Here is an 18,093-nt window from a genome sequence, read left to right on the forward strand (position 1 = left end):
TCACAACGAATGAAGAGTACCTCGCGTTTTGTTCGAAAGTTCTCTTCAAATTTGAAATTGTGCTCACGACCGTAGCTGAGAATATGAAGTTCATTTGCTCATAATGAACGTTCACCACATAGAGAGAGATAAAGAGGGAGAGCTTGTGCGGCACCACACACACACCATGAAAGAAACGTGTTTTCCTTTCTGGTCACAAGATAGAAAGATTACAGAATAATGGTTGAATCCCGAATAGATTCTGATCGATAGCGAATTGTTATCCAACGGAACGATTGCTACCATATTATGAAAAATGAAATGGAAATAAACTGATCGAACGAGAGGTAGCTGCACGTTGATAACAAGCACCATGCTTGGTCATTAATGGAAGTTTCTCTCATGCATTGGTGCAGCAGGTAGTATATGTGTTTGTGTTGGAGTTTCTCACTCCCGCGAATCGTTCCTGTTTACCTCATTCAATCTATTCGCACCGACGGTTCCGTTTTGTTTTGTCGATGTTGAGTTCTTACGCAGAGTACCGTAGGATGAATGGAAGAGTGCACAACTGTCAACATTGAGTGTCGTATTCGGTCAATGTGATCTGAAAGCTACTACAGGTATGCTATTACTTTGTATCTCACACAAAAGTTACCCAGAAAAAATACCCCTTTATTCTACGTGAGATAGCAAAGTCGCTCGTTTTATTCTGGAGGTCACCTTATTTTTAGTTCCTGTTTTACGCCCGAGTCGATAGCAGAAGAAGACACGACTTCAAGTCTTTTCTAACGACAATTACACGCCATTTGCCTTCGGTCATACTGTAACTTGAGCCATCTCACGTCAATCGCCTTGCAGAAAAGTTTTCTTTTGCTATCCATCATAATTAACCCTTCTGTACTCGCGTGCAAAATCATAACTCGTATATTCACGCACGGTGTCACAGACCGGAAGTTGAACTTCTCTGTAACATTTCTATTGTGTATTTTTAATCTTTATTGATATTTATTTGAAGAAGAGAGTATAATTGAATAAAAAAAAACTCCAGAAAATATGATTCCTTCGTCTTCATTCAGTTTTAATAGTCATCTAATTCAGTCTCCTCAAAGCAGAGTAATTTTTGATACTCCAACACAAATAACGAAATTCGACTTTCTCCTGTTAATAGTTGAAGTAAGCAACTGAATATAATTCATGAAAGTATAAAAAGCTAGAAAATAACATGAGGGGCTTAGAATGCAAGGGGTGTAAGTGACTTGATCGATTTCTCTCCATCGACTTTCTCTTTTGATCATAACTTAACTGCAAACACATTCCCAGCTTATTTGACAATGTGGACGATAGGTCAGAACCTCAATTATCGGATTCTATAGCAAAACCAAATTGGAACGTTTTTGTGTGCTGAGTTATTCACGAAAGAAAAAGTTGATGAAGAGAAATCGATCAAGCCACTTACACCCCTTGCATTCTAAGCCCCTCACATGAAAATTTATTACACGATTGTGGTTTCATTGGTGTAAGGATCAGAACATATCATAACTGCATGCTCGAGACAAACATATTGTGTAATGTAAACATTTCGTGCAGTGGTAGCGTGTTTCTCGGGTTTCTTATCGAAGAGAAGAATGTATAAAACCTTCTGGAGAAATACCAGATGATAAAGGTACAAGAGTATAAAGTTTGCATATTTCTAACATTTCTTGTCTCTATGTTCTTTCCTGTTTTTTTGATGGGGCATAAAAAGATGACATAAAAGGATTTCTGGGAACTTTTGTCGATATTTTTTTTATATTATTCAGTCCATCTCTATGTATACAGCCATTCCATGTCAAACCGATATAATGGTTCTCAGATTTTCGTGGGAAGTGGATGTTTTGTTCTTTGTCGCAAACCATTAGACCCGTATTTTTTTTTATTAGGGTGACCATTCCCATTTTGGGGTGGTCAATTTTGATCTATTTTTATGTATTTTTTATGGAAAGCTGAGGATTTTTCACATAACATATCTCGAAACCAAGGAGGCGTTTTTTCGTTTTTGAGTTATGATTTTTCGAAGTTAACCGATGGTCCAAAAAATCATTGTTTTTCCCATTTTTTTCCACTACAAAAATCTACTAGACCGATTCAAATGATCGACATATCAAACTAAAGCCAATGAGCTAGTCTTGTTTAAAAAAATATTACACTCTGAATTAAAATAAATTTTGTTTTCGTGATTATTGATTATATTTCATTTTCATAGTTTACATCGTTTAGGAACCAAGGGCGCCATATTTTTTTATATTTTTTTCCTGAAATCTTTTTTCACATAATATATCCGAATACCAGAGAGGTGTTATTTTTTGTTTTTAAGTTATGACTTTTCAAAACTAACATGTTTTCAGTCTTCATTCAATATTTCTATGTGACTAGACTGGATGTATGTGACTATAATTCAATTAATTGACAAGTGTGTTATTTGTTTTCCAAAAAGGCTAGCTAGTAGGCTTTGACTTGACATGCCAATTATCTGAATCGGTCGGTCCAGTAGTTCAAAAGTAATAAATTTTTGACAAAAGTCATTTTCGGGAAAAAAGGGAAAAATGATTTTTTGGAGCTTCGGGTAACTTTGAAAAATTATAACTCAAAAACTACAAAAACGCCTCCCTGATTTCGACATATTTTATGTGAAAAATTCTCAGCTTTCCATAAAAAATATAAAAAAATATAGCGCCTTTGGTCCCGAGACCATGAAAACTGTTCGGATGGGGTAAGAAAAACGTCCAGATAGCAGCTAACTCGCAGCTTCAAAACTGTAATGTATTCGTGTATATTCATGGTTCACAATATACAAAGTTTTCACTTACATTTTCGTTTTGTTCTTCGTTTTATCCGAACACTTCTTTTGTAAATCCTCTTGATTAGTGACCGTACTATTAGTTATAAGTCTAGCTAAGTTTATAAATTCATTTACCTTTAAGTTCACTCTTGATTGTAGAAATAGGTTAAGATTTGTTGTAGGAATGTAAATGTAAATAGCTGTAAGAATAAGTTGTAAGTATAGTTGTAGAAATAGTGTATATTATAGAAGTAAGTTTTACTAACCGTAGGATATAGATATATTAGAAAAAGATTTTTATTCTAGGATAACTAATTATTTTTCTTCTCAACTCGTTTGCCATTCTTTTGACGTATCACGTTAGATTGTTTTGTTTTTGCTACTGTGTTTTGCTGTCTGACGTTTCTCATTATTTTTTTGTTGTTTTTACGTTGGCTGCTACGGACGGGCTGAGCTCACCCTCCTACTGTACGAAACTGCCCTGTGGTTTCGTAACATCCCCCTGCCCGTGTAGTTCCGGACCGTCCCCAGGTTTCTGAAGATCCAGAAGTGCCAATTTCACTGCAGGTCTGTTGAGTATTCCGTTTTTAGTCCGCACAACTGCTCGTCGAACTTGCCCATCCGCTGCCTTGACCACATCTAGAATTCTGCCTCTCAACCATCCGTTCCGTTTACTCTCTTCTACCACGAGTACCAGGTCCCCAACTTCCAATGGCTTAGCCGGTTCGAACCACTTGATGCGTCTGGTTATAGTTGGAAGGTACTCTCTAATCCAACGGTTCCAAAAATGATCCACCAGGCATTGCGCTAGACGCCAGCTGTCACGCAGGATTCCTCCTTCCAGCCTTGTCGACATCTCCGGCTGTGTGATACCCTTGGTGCCAAAGAGCAGGAAATGATTCGGCGTAAGCGACTCCTGCTCCATCGATTCCAAAGGGATGTAAGTTAGCGGCCTGGAGTTGACAATGGCCTCAGCCTCCAGCACTACCGTCTCCAGAACTTCATCGTTCGGATGATGTGGATGGTCCGCATACGCTCCCATGAACCGCCCATATGAGGTGCTGATGGTGGATTGAAAATCCAGTTGGTCTTGCTGTTCGTAAACGTGACCGCACAGTCCTCATGGATATAAAAATTCTCCGGGGAACCACGACGAGCCACAAAACGTCTGATAGCCATTATACATGACTGGGTGGACAGACTGTGCACCACTTCTAGATGTACAGCACGTATAGTCAAGCAGGTAAACAATGCCACCCACCTCTTTACCAAGCTGCGACCTTGCTTGACCTGTATTGGTCCTAGATAGTCCACTCCAGTGAACGTAAACGGTCTGATCATTCCTGTAACACGAACTGCAGGCAGAGCTGACATCAGAGGAGGATTTGGAACAACCTTTCGAATACGACACGTCACGCACTGCTTTGCCTCCTGCCGAATCAAAATTCGAAGTCCGGGTACGAAGAATCGTTGACGCATTTAATTGCAGACTGTCTCCCCGTTCCTGTGAAGAAACCTCCGGTGATAGCTCTCCGTTAGAAGATAGACTGCATATTTTTGACGTAGGACTACGTTTAACCGGAAGATATAGGGGGTGAAATGGAAATCTAGGCACTGAAGAAGTAGGAAAAAATGCAAGATTTGGAACGCTTATAACTCGAGCATTTCTCAATAGATCGCAAAGGTGTTTGCATCAATTGATAGGAAATATATCTACGCATCTATCATAACGAATAACATTTCATTTTTCTTGAGATAAATAATTGAATAATTGTGAAATATCAAGCATTGTCAAAATGCACTATGTGCCCATTTTTGATTGGTCCATTTTGTGCTCCTCAAATCGTACCGACCAAAACGGGCAACCAGAGCAGCAGCGAAATAGAATGAAGCACGATTGGAAAGGAAAAAGAAAAAAATTAACGAAACATTGGTCGCAGTCTCACACATGCGTAATTCTCGAGCCAGCCAGTCAGCTTAAAAATCCCCGCTCCGCTGCCGTAACGATCATTCTCATTCAAACCGTACACCACATCGGTTCGCATCACAACACATCAACAAACCAACACAAGCAGCCATGTCTGGACATGGTAAAGGAGGAAAAGTGAAGGGAAAGGCAAAATCCCGCTCGAACCGTGTTGATCTGAAGTTCCCCGCAAGGGTAGCTAGGCCGAGCGCGTTAGTACCAGTGCACCAGTCCGTTCGTTACCAGTACCAGTGCTAGCCGGCGTTATATAGTTTCGGCCGTCGAAGTGATCGAGTTAGCTGGCAAAGCTGCTCGCGATGATAAGAAAACCCGCATTCGGAACAGAACACATTCGGTTCGGTGGACATCAAGACAACAGGCAGTTGCAGTGAGTGGCAAACGCAATCGCAAAACGGTATCAGGTAGCAGAAGAAAAAAGTTTGTTCTTTATACAAACTGCTTTGGTGGCAAATCCAGAACAAAGCGACATCAAGGGCGTTCGAAATGGTTTTTTTCAAAACCACGAGTACTAAGTTTTCTAAATTGGAACCATTCCATAAAACAAGGCGCTTTTCAGGGCCATTAAACCTTCCAAAAAAGAGTTTAGGAAATACAGTTCAATGCTTTCTAAAACATTATCCAAAATAATAATAAAACACAAATTGATTTTTTCATAATTTGTTTGCCAGGATCTGATGAGTATGTGAATTTGGCAGTTGTTCTGAGCTTATTGATAGTTGGGGACTTTCCTGATTATTCAATTTTCACCAATTCTTAAATTGTTTCCAGATTGAAAATACAGTAATTTACTATTAGTTCGACATTTAGCTAATTGGACGGACATGTAATGCGACTTATTTAGTTGGACATTTTTGTAAACATAGAGATCCAAATTATGACCCCACATTGAAAGTCGACACTGTACAACTGTCATCGCAAATGTTCAATTACAGGTTAAAATCGCCTCCAATGCGACACTGAGTGGCGCTTCGGCACGTCGCATTGAATGTAATTTACTGTACAACATGTCACAAAGCTGGATGGGAAGAAATTTTCCAACTGTGAAAGCTGTGGCGAGTGGCAAACGCAATCGCTAAACAGAAAGGTTTAGCCGAACAAGATTGGGATATCGAGTGATAACAAAACAATAAACCCTTTAGATTGAAGATAATTGTGTGATCCTGAAAAGGACCCTTTTTAGCCTGCATGTGCATGTTGCCATCGCTCCCTTTTAACGCTCATTCGTTCGTCTCGTTGGGCTCGCCCCTCTTGCTGAGTCTGCCGATTTGTCTCTATCCTGTGAGTGTGTACCGCTAGAGTATAAAACACGCGGACCCCAAAAAAATATCTTATTTTCTTTCAAACCGTAAACCCGTGTGGTTGTACGGCATCGGCATCGTGGACGTAACAAAGGAGGACAAGTTAAGGGAAAGGCAAAGTCTCACTCGAACCGTGCAGGTCTCCAGTTCCCTGTTGGTCGCATTCACTGATTGCTCCGCAAGGGTAACTAGGCCGAACGGATTGGTGCCGGAGCACCAGTATACCTAACAGCGATTATAGAGTTTCGGCCGTCGGAGTGCTCGAGTTGGCTTGCAAAGCTGCTCACGACGATCAGAAAACCCGCATCAAGAACAGAGCAGCTTCGGTTCGGCGCTCATCAAGGCAACAATTAGTTTCAGTGAGTGGCAAAGTGTTTCTCCGGCACGTCGCATTAAATTGTAATTTACTGAACAACATGTCACAAGCTGGATGGGAAGAAATTTTCCAACTGTGAAAGCTGTGGCGAGTGGCAAACGCAATAGCTAAACAGGAAGGTTTAACCGAACAAGATGGGAATATCGAGTGATAACAAAAACACAACACCAAAGGTTCTTTTCAGAACCATCAACATGTTCATAAAGAGTAAACAGTAAACTAATCCATTTTTCAGGTAGATAGGTAGGTATTCACGTAGGAGAAGAAAATAAAACAATATATTTAAAATATATATTTAACAAAAGCTGTCCCCTTTGTATAGTCCTACGTCACTCCGGTTATGTCCCCGACATTACCCACCCGTCTTTTTCCTTGGCAGCACAATCGGAAATTTCGTGTCATACGATGCAGACGGCGAAGTAGATATTCTACTGTTCATTCGGACGACGCCTCGTTCATCCAAGAATACCGAAAGTCGATAGAGTGGACTAGATTTCGGGAATGGAGCTAAACTTGTGGGATTCGTTAGGTTACGCTCCAGAATCGCGTACTCGTCTGAATAGGTTCCAGCTTGCACCTGCTTCCATATCACTATTTCCGCATCACACAACTCTTTTTGAGAAAGAAAATCGAGAAATCCAGAACGCAGTTCGACTTCTGTTTCTGCTTGTTTCCGCGGGGGTTCTGAAGGCCACTGATCCTGTTCTTGGTATAAAAATTCTGGAGCATTGTACCACGGACTGGTCGGATCGAAGCTTGGCCCCTCCTTCCATTTCGTGGCTGCGTCGGCTATGTTCATTTTTGATGGTACATAGTGCCATTCATCCACTGTAGTTGTTGAGAGGATCTCTCCTACACGAAAGGCAACAAATTGATGATACCGCCGGCTATCAGACCGCAACCAGCAGAGAACAGTTGAGGAATCTGTCCACAAGAAGCGTTTCTTCATTTGGACATCCAGGGATTTCAGGACGAAGTCCATCAACCTTGTTCCGATCATCGCTGCTTGAAGCTCAAGACGTGGAATGGAGAGAGGTTTTAGTGGGGCCACTTTAGTTTTAGCGACTACCAGAGCACACCTGGGCTTACCGCCGTCGAGGACTCGGAGATAAAGAACCGCCGCACATGCCAATTCACTCGCATCCACAAATAGATGAACTTCCGCCTCTTTGAGTGCAGAGATGTTCACCCCTTTAAAGAAACAGCGTGGTACTCTTGTCATGGGCTAAAAACCCCTGTAATACAACACATCAATAAATTATCCAAAATGCCATCCGCCCTGTAAAATATAAACAAATATTGCATAAGCAAATTAAATTACGTCCATATGCGTCAGCAACAAGTGCAGTCCTCGACCTATGTTAAATTATCTCTTTCCCCTTACTTCCAGCCGCGTGGTCCCGACCGAGTGGCAATGAAACGAAGGGTTTCAAATTGCACTATCAGTTGAGGGCCATTGCCAACTGAATATTTGACAATGCATTTTTACAAAACCAAAGTGTGATTCTCCCGCTGTCTCATTCACTTACATGATTATTATAGAATAAGAGTAGGATAGAATTAAGCTGAACAAACTGTGTAAATCCATATAAATATCCGACATAAATAAACGAGAGACAATTGCTTTTGAGACCTTCTACAAGCTTAACTCGCGAGTTTGAGGTCCTACTAGTGGATACCGTTTGGTGCTACCTTTCTGGTCCACTGTAGGATACCTTATAAGTCAAAAGAAAGCCTCTACAAGATTCTCAAGCTAACAGTAAACTTTTTGAACAGTACATGGCGACCGTCCGAGATGCGAAGCCTGCCTAAAGTGAAAAAAAAAATAAATAAATGAAGTGAAGTGCGATAATGACGATTACTAAAATAAATGAAACATTAAGAAGACTAAAACCCGCGAGTGAAGTGAATTTACCAATCCTTATAGACACAAATATAAAAAGCATTTCTAGCCTGTTGAAAGCGCTAGAGGAAAAACAATATGTGGAAGTGATAAAAAAGTTCAAAAATTCGTGTGCAGTAAAAATTACCGAGAAATTCAACATGGTAAATGTACTGAAACATCCCATACCCACCAAAGCAAAAAACATTCGAGCACACGCAAAAAAGTTAATGCCCATTGAACATGGACAACTAATATTAACTACGAGTAGAGGCGTAATGTTACAACAACGAGCAATGTCAGAACACGTCGGTGGTCAAATCATCGCGTTCATATGTTAAGTGCATTTTGAATACAATAGTCTCTTCGTCGACGACGGAAAAGTGAACTATTTTGGTGTCACAATTATTAGCAAGTGGTACAAAACGGTGCAGCGACCTATACAGTGAGACAGTGAGATAAATCAAAAGTGAGCAATGGGGCTAATAAGTTCAAAAAAGAAACAAGACAATACTGGCGACGCCCAGGTAACCATTTTAAACAGTTTGGAACAGCACACGCTGTTCCATGAAAATAGCGAATTTCTCCTATGGATAATACTGGCCATACTATTGGTATCGGCTGGTTTGAAAATATATGAACAGTACAAAAAGTGCACGCGCGCCGAGGCCCTCAAAGCTGCGAGGTCAGTTGCAGCATTACAAGTGTGAAAAAACATCGTTTTATGTGAGAAACGAAGATGCTGTGAAGTCATCGAAGTGGCTAAGCCAATGGCTTATACGAAAAGCCTCTCGCACCGAGGGAGGCCCAGCAGACATCACGAATAACCCACTGCTTGATCGCACCGATAAGCAGGTCACAACCGGTAAGGAAGGATATCAACACACCAATGTGACAACTCTAAACGCATCAAGCAACAAGGTAAAAGAAATGAAAGACAAATGTTTATAACTACATAAATTTAAGAGATATGTTTTAATGGAAGCACAAATACTAGAACTAGAGGACAAAATATTAGTGCTAAAAAATTTGCAATCGCACTTAAAGAAAAATCCTAATAGGAAATTCCTACAAACTACATTATTATCAAAACAAAGCCTACTAAAAATAACCTACAACGAGGTGATTGTAAAATTAGCTAAAATTGAAGAGCAATTATCATTAACACAGCTCACATACTATACGAAATTAGCAAGGTCATTATACGACGAAATTTATGTAATTATTACCCAAAAACTAACCTACTCCCCAGAGAGGAGAATTAAGTTTAAATCGCTAGTAAACGCAGTGATATTTTGTAATCGTACAAAATTATTATACGAATCTAAAATGGCTAGCGTAGTAGAAATAATAAAGGTAATCACGTCCCTGGTTCCACCTTACGATGGAAAACCAGATAAACTTAATAACGTAATATCGTCGTTGCAGGCGTGTAAAGGCCCATTTATACGTTGCTAGTAGCTGACTTGACAATGAGCAGCTACTGACCCGGTGGACTCGCTTGACAATTGGTTGACTCGCCTTGTCCGTTCACACAGTGTGAGCTGCTGGCGAGAAACTAGATACTACGGCACGGGTTTACCAGGGATGCCAGGCGACTTTTCAAATGTCCATCAAATAGTCAGAAACAGCAATCAGGTCCGAATTTGTCAAATGATTGGTCCAAAATCGACTTCTTTATTGGCAGTTTTCATCTTAGGTTTTCAGTTGAATGTATCATCACACAATTTTATAGCAAAACAAACGCTGATCGTGTTTAAAAATACATACTTTGTGCTGAATTTCTTTGAACTGAAGGTACTATCCGAAAAAGCAGAAAGAGAAAAGGATTCGGGCCAGGAATTAGATGCAAAGAAAAGGAGCAACAAATACAATATTGAAGGAACTCTACGATGAGGATCCCCGAGATTACAGAGCAGTGTTGATAATAACACCTGAACAAGTGAAAAAACTGTTGGATTTAATTGCTCCACGAATACAACGCCAAGATACAGTCATGAGGGATGCTGTACCTGCAAGAGTTAAATTAGAAATGACATTGATGTGCCTTTGTTTTGGAATATCGTTGGGATTGTTGTCGATATTTTTTAGAATCTCGAAAACATCCATAGCTCAGATAATTCCGAAAGGATGTGATGTTATAAATGGTAGTCTAAAAGATTTTTTTTTTTAATTTTATTTATTTTGTGAAATGAAAATGATAGTCGATTTGCAGGTGCAATAAATACGCTTCAAAAATTTTAATAATGAATGAAAATGTACTTTTTTAAATCGAATATGTATTCTGTTTCTTAGAACAATACTTTTTTTTGTAAGTTGTGATCTGATAATGATTCTATATTAGAGATTCTCAAGAAAACTATCTCAAAAAGAAAGCGTGCCCCGCCAGCGTGCAAAACGAAATAACAATTATTTCGTTTAGAAACTATGAGGGTTTTATTTGTTTTTCCAATAATTTTCAAGTCTATAAATATCTTCACATATTTTCAAATATCTTAAAAATAGAGACATTTCATTACATTTGGCATCACTGATTCGAACGCTAAATTCTGTTTTTGACGTTGTGAAGCATGCAAGTGCGAGTAAATTCAAAAAACTTTGAAGTAGCTCGCACGCCGGATCACACATGACAATAACTGGCATGATGTGTTCACACGGTGTGAGTAGCTGCACTGCAGTAACTGACTAGACCGACTCGTATGCTTACTCGCACCGTCTGAACCCGGCTTAAGCCACTGATCAACAACGATAATAATGCAGCAGCAATACAAACAATCCTTTCACGTATGGAAGGAAAAGCACGAGCTGCAATAACAGAAACTCCAAACAGTATCGACACCATCATAACAAAACTGAAAGAAAAATGCCAAATTGCAGTCGAGCCGAACACGTTAATCGCGAAACTAAATGCAACTAAGCAGAGCGACAGTTTCGTTAAATTCTCAGAGGAAATTGAAAAACTAACTCTCAATTTGGAACGTGCGTATTTAAACGAAAACGTTCCACTAGAAACGGCTACAAAACTTGCCACGAATGCTGGATTAAAAGCATTATCAACTGGCGCTAGAAACAACGAAATAAAACAACTACTTAAATACAGAGAATTCAACTCTCTAACCAAAGCAATAGAAAAGGCTTCAGAGATAGAATCTGAAAAATTACTAAGTGATTCAGCAAAAGTATTCGCTTACAATAAACGAAACAATAACAGAGGACCGGGAAATCAGTCTCAAAATAGATATACGTATCAAAATAATAAATATGGCAACCAAAATTACCAAAATCAAAATCGTGGATATCGAAATCCACAATTTAACAATCCAAATCTGCGCCAACAAAACAGAAATAACCAAACACAACAAAACAACTGGCGGCAAAATTCATTTACCAATCAACAAATTAATTCAAGATCGCCAAGAAACCAAAATTTTCACTTCAACCAAACACTGCATGTATTGGCACCACTGCTTCCATTGATCCCACAATTCCTCCACAATGAGTTCGTCCCAGTCCGTTCCGGTTCTCCAAATCTGTTGCATGAGAATCTTCCCATGCACCACGAAGTGTGAAATGAGTCCCAATGGGTCAAATAGGGACATTACAGTTCGCAGAACCTGTCGTTTGCTAGGAATGGTTCTACTCTCGACAAGTTCCCTAATCTCCTCCTTCATATTGCTCAAGTCAAAGCTAAAGACATCGTCTGCTGGCCTCCAGGTCAATCCCAGCACCCGTTCAGACTCTGGTGATTTGTCCAGGTTCATGGATACCTGCTGGCGTTCTTCCGTTTCTCCGATTCTCGCTAGGACTTCGACTGATTTAGAGCAGAAGTTACGGATATCGAATCCTGCTTGAGAATGGACGAATTTCACTTCGTTAACCAACTGGACGGCCTCCTTTTCTGTGTCTACGCTGTCCAGAAAATCATCCACGTAGTGGTTATCTGTTATGGCTTTCACCGCTCTCGGAAAGGATCTCGCGAATTCCGTTGCATTTTTGTTCTTTACGTACTGTGCCAGACTCGGCGAGCATGTCGCTCCAAACGTCGCAACGTCCATAGTATATATCTGGGGTTCTGACCCAGGGCATGATCGATAAATGAATCGCTGGGCCTGCTTGTCTTCGTCTCGAATCCAAATCTGATGGAACATCTCTCTTATGTCGCCTACTATTGCGATGTTCCCTTGTCTGAACCGTAGTAATACCTCCATCAGGGCTACCAGCAGATCAGGACCTTTTAATAGCATGTCGTTAAACGACACTCCTCCTGTTCGTGCTTTAGCGTCCCATATCAACCGCAACTTATTCGGTTTCTTCGGGTTCTGTATAACTCCCAAAGGTAGATACCAGACCTTATTTGGGTTCGTAGATCGAAGTTCTTCTGGCGTAGTTCGATGAGCATAACCCTTCACTTCATATTCCATTATCTGGTTTCTCACCTTTACTTCAAGAACTGGATCTCGACTTAGTCGTTTCTCCAACGCATGCAATCGCCGCAATGCCATCGGATAGCTATCGGGAAAGCAGATGTTGTTGAACCTCCAAAGCAGCCCTGTCTCGAAATCACCTTTGACACGTCGTGTGGTTGCTTCCATTATTCTCTGCGCTCATTTGTCTTCTTCTGGTTCGGGTTTAACGTTTAACTCGACTCTTCAACGGCAAAAAATTGCTTCATCCACTGATGCAGATCGCGAATTTGCACCTCACCAGCTAGATGTAGGTTCAACTGCTCCATCGCTGTACCGCTGTCGGAGTTTTTCCCGAATATGCACCATCCGAGACGTGTCTTTGTTGCTACCGGTTCATTGTCTTTTCCTTCTCGTGTTCGCAATGCAGTTAGTAGTCGTATGTGTTCTATACCGATGATGATGCCCGGGATCGCATCCTCGTAACTGCGAACCGGAAGTCCCTTCAGATGATGGTAGGTTTGGACTAGATCCTCATAGCGCATCGTTTGCGCAGGTAACTGGAGCTGCTGAACCGTTCTCACGTTATGGAGTTTAAACTTCTTACCATCCCCGCAGATTACTATACTGATTCGTTGAGATTCTTTTTTTTTCCCGCGAGATATCGCCTGTCCAACTCAGACAGAAACCGTCGGTTGGCCCCTTGATGCCTAGAGCGGACGCGATTTTGTTTTCCAGAAGGATAGAATTCGATCCATCGTCCAGGAACGCATAAGTACTGACATGTTTTCCATTTCCATGTATAGTAACTGGCAAATAACGGAATAAAGAATAAGACCTAGAGCGATGTGGATTTTGATGTACAACAGTGTCTGTATTCCCTGTAGTTCTCGCTGTGTTCGTCTTTTCCGAACTGCTCGTTGGATGTAGTATATATTCTACATCCGTTAATGCCACACTCCTTTTTGGTACGACATGGCCATTTGCGGTGTGGTACAAGGCAACTCCTACACAGGTTCTTCTCTTTAACTGCCTTCCACCTACCGTCAACATCGAGCGCTTTGAATTGGATGCAGTTCGCGATCTCGTGATGTTCTTTACCGCAATACACACAGGTCTTCTTTGGCTGTTCCATTGGCGTCTTCATTTTCTCGGCTAATTCAGAGTTCCTCTCCTGCTGATCCTCAGTATGCATGTACAGCTTCGGTTTTTCTTTAATCGATTTACCAGTCTTCGAGTTCAGTGCGAGGGCGTCCATCGGAAGCGTAACGCCATCATCACAAGCTCGGACATGAAAGCACTAAAGGTCGTTAGGTTGACACAAGAGAATCTGCTCTTGTAGTAAGACCACTGCATCTTGATTTGAGGTGGCAATTTCTCTACTAATTCGTGGAGCAGCGTCGGATTCCACGGATGATCAGGAAGATTGGCGATAGTCATATGATCTACGACGTTTTGTACCGCGAGACCGAAGTTAATCTGCGACTGCAGGTTATCAAATTTTGGGGAAGGTACCGTTCGCAACTTTTGGAGGAGAGAATGTATTAAAATTTCTGGTCGACCATACAACCTTCTAAGTATATCGATAACGAAAGGCACAGACTGTGGCATCAGCAAACGACCCCGAACTGCTTCTAACGCACTACTCTTTAGACAACGCTGCAATCTCGCCAGGTTTTCCGAATCCGTATATCCACACGCTTCTGTGGAGTTGCAGAACGAGCTGTAGAACAACGGCCAGTTCTGCGGATCGCCAGAGAAGTTTGGCAACTCCCGTGGCATCACTTGCCTCGCCGCCATTTGTTCACTAGATGGCCCATTTCGGACTGGAGTAACGGATTGTTGCTGAGTCCCAAATTGGGGAAAGGTTACACTGGATGTAGGTGGCATCGATACATTGGTGAGTCCTGGAACTTCGCCGACACTGTTCAGAATCAACCTTCTCTGCGATGAAACCGGAATGTGCTTCATGGGGACCGACTCTATTCCACCGTTCGTCCCAGCGACGCTCGTACTGGTAATATTCGCGTTACTCCACGTTGGTTGACATCCGAAATTTAGCATAGATCGAGAAATTCCCATCGTTATTGATGAAGCAGGATTTTGTGAAATTACTGGATACCCGTTTGCCAAGCATCCAGCGCCCCCATTGAGAAACGACATTGTTGGATTAGTAGCGACGATGTTGTGGAAGTTTTGCATCAAACTGTTTGTGTTATAATTCTGACCCAGACTTGGATTGGAAGTTGAGAACATAGGATTACAACTGGGCATAGGTATGTGACTGGGCCCATAGTAGAAGGGAAAAACTTCTGGTACACTTTTCTCTACTAATCTATCGTGTAACATTGGCCCTACACTAGTCGAAGACGCGATCACATTATCACATCCCGATGACCTCATATTTATTTGATTATTATTTTCTGGTAGATGATTGCGACCAGCTACAGAAGAAAAGTCGACAATCGAAGGTGGAGCACTTTTATTTAGTGGAGCCCTTTCTTCATCCATTGGCCCACGGGAGTTGATCCCGATAGAAGAGAAGCATCTAGTCATCGACGAACTTACTTGATCGAGGGGTAGTTTCGATGTGTTGTCTTGACATCACCGGAGTTCGCACTTGAGGAACGATTGTTCCATCAGCACACTCGACGCTCCTGGAAACGTCCATCGGAATTGGCGTAGAAGTTGACGCTGGGACAGAAGTTGCCGAAACAGGGATGTTCGACACGATGGGACTTGAAGTAGCAGGAACAGGAACGATAGACTGCTGAGCTGCTTCTGAGACTACGATCGTTGGCATAATGCTACTGGATGGCACTACTTCCACTTTATGTGTTGTGCCGACTTCCTGGTTGCTCAGCCACGATTGGACCCTCTCCCGACTAGCTCGACTGCTCATTCTCGATCTCCTACTGGCTCCATCCTCCGAATCCTCCGTCTCTGCTAGAAGAATCTCATACTTCTTCTTGAGAAACTCCTCCTCTTCCTCAGCTAACTTCTTCCTTGTAGCAGCCCGAGCTGCTTCTTCTTCCAGAATTCTCCTCATTCGCATGGCCTTTTGTTCCTCCATCATCCTCAGGTTGAGGTCTACCCTGGACGAGCGCTTGCTCGAAGTGGAACGAGCAACCGACCCTTGTGGTTGGATTATGGAATGCTCTGCACGACATTGATCGCATTTCCAACTGCGATTGACGATCGAATCGCTCACTTGTGCACATCCGAGGTGTACCCACGTCTCGCATGTATCGCACCCGACTAAGTTGTCGGCCGAGTCCGGTCGGTCACACACAGGTCGCGCAATGACTCACGACCTGCATTTCTGGATTCATAGCACCAGAAAATCTTTGAAGAATGTTCGGATGGGGTAAGAAAAACGTCCAGATAGCAGCTAACTCGCAGCTTCAAAGCTGTAATGTATCCGTGTACATTCATGGTTCACAATATACAAAGTTTTCACTTACATTTTCGTTTTGTTCTTCGTTTTATCCGAACACTTCTTTTGTAAATCCTCTTGATTAGTGACTACTAAATGACCGTACTATTAGTTATAAGTCTAGTAAAGTTTATAAATTCATTTACCTTTAAGTTCACTCTTGATTGTAGAAATAGGTTAAGATTTGTTGTAGGAATGTAAATGTAAATAGCTGTAAGAATAAGTTGTAAGTATAGTTGTAGAAATAGTGTATATTATAGAAGTAAGTTTTACTAACCGTAGGATATAAAGGGTGTGTCACATCAAATTGCATCACGGAAAAAACGCTGTAGAAATTTAATTTTTAGGAATTATATCTTCAGCTTTCGCTTATAATCAGATAAGAGTGTATAGATCACGTTGGCAATGCTTCACTGTCAATTTTTTGTAAATTTGGAAAAATGTCGTCGAACGAAAAAGAGCGTCGTGAATTAATCCTGTGCACTCATTTCGAGAATCCGGAGTTGTCACATCGGGACATCGGTAAGGTGCTGGGAATCGTCCAATCCACGGTCAGCAGAGTACTAAAACGATACTTCGAGAACCTAACCATCGACCGGAAGGTGATGAACGGCAAAAATGGATGTTCCGTCAGTGAAAAAGATCACATGCGCGTAGTTAAGCAGTTTAGACGTGATCCGAGAAGTTCGGTCCGGGATGTCGCCAATAAGCTGAATTTGTCAAGTTCATTCGTCCAGCGGACCAAGCAGCGGGAGGGCCTGCGTACATACAAGGTTCAGAAGGCTCCTAACCGCAACGAAAGGCAAAACATGGTGGGGAAGACGCGAGCCCGGAAGCTGTACACCGAAATGCTGACGAAGCCGCATTGCCTGGTAATGGACGACGAAATCTACGTCAAAGCGGACTTTCGTCAGCTGCCGGGTCTGTTGTTCTTCTCCGCAGAGGACAAATTCAGCGTTCCGGAGGAGATTCGCAAGCAGAAACTATCCAAGTTTGCCAAAAAGTACATGGTGTGGCAAGCGATCTGCTCTTGCGGAAAGCGGAGCGCCCTCTTCGTGATGACCGGCACGGTAAACGGGCAGGTTTACCTTAAAGAGTGCCTACAGAAGCGCTTACTACCACTATTGAAGCAGCACGAGGGCCAGACCATCTTCTGGCCGGATCTCGCTTCGTGCCACTATTCAAAGGACGTGTTGGAATGGTACGAAGCCAACGGGGTCACCTTCGTGCCAAAGGAAATGAACCCGCCCAACGCGCCGGAGCTTCGCCCAATAGAGAAATATTGGGCGATTATGAAGCAGGCCCTCCGGAAGAACCCAAAAGTTGTCAAATCGGAGGCGGACTTCAAGAGAAAATGGATTTCTGTTCAAAAAAAACTACAACCTGACGTTGTACAGAACCTTATGGACGGGGTAAAGAGGAAGGTGCGAGCATACGGGCTTGGGCTCGAAGTATGAATAAAAAGAAAATCCCAAAAGTTGTTTAATAGTTTTTATTTTACTGTCTAAAATTTACAAAAGGATCGGTCTACTGGGCGAATTTCTACAGCGTTTTTTCCGTGATGCAATTTGATGTGACACACCCTTTAGATATATTAGAAAAAGATTTTTATTCTAGGATAACTAATTATTTTTCTTCTCAACTCGTTTGCCACTCTTTTGCCGTATCACGTTAGATTGTTTTGTTTTTGCTACTGTGTTTTGCTGTCTGACGTTTCTCATTATTTATTTGTTGTTTTTACGTTGGCTGCTACGGACTGGCTGCCCAGCAAACATTAAATCGTATAACTTTGCACATGATAAGTCACATATAATTTCGTATCAAATCACAATCGCATAAAATATCAATCAAAATATCGATCATATATATCTAATATCGCATAAAATGCAAAAACACGATTTTCCATGTCCTCGA

General features: G+C 41.7%; 1 protein-coding gene across 2 annotated transcripts in view; it reads left to right on the forward strand.

The window, feature by feature from the left end:
• The first annotated feature begins 8,301 nt into the window (after positions 1–8,301).
• LOC129768176 (uncharacterized) overlaps positions 8,302–18,093 on the forward strand; it is a 77,166-nt gene continuing 67,374 nt past the window's right edge. For both annotated transcript variants that reach the window (XM_055769643.1, XM_055769644.1), the window contains exon 1: positions 8,302–9,261. In XM_055769643.1, the coding sequence (XP_055625618.1) occupies positions 8,977–9,261 (285 nt within the window). In that variant the 5' untranslated portion in view covers positions 8,302–8,976. The remainder of the gene's footprint in view (positions 9,262–18,093) is intronic.

This window comes from Toxorhynchites rutilus, chromosome 2 (assembly GCF_029784135.1).
Source record: "Toxorhynchites rutilus septentrionalis strain SRP chromosome 2, ASM2978413v1, whole genome shotgun sequence".
NCBI classification, from domain to species: Eukaryota; Metazoa; Arthropoda; class Insecta; order Diptera; family Culicidae; genus Toxorhynchites; species Toxorhynchites rutilus.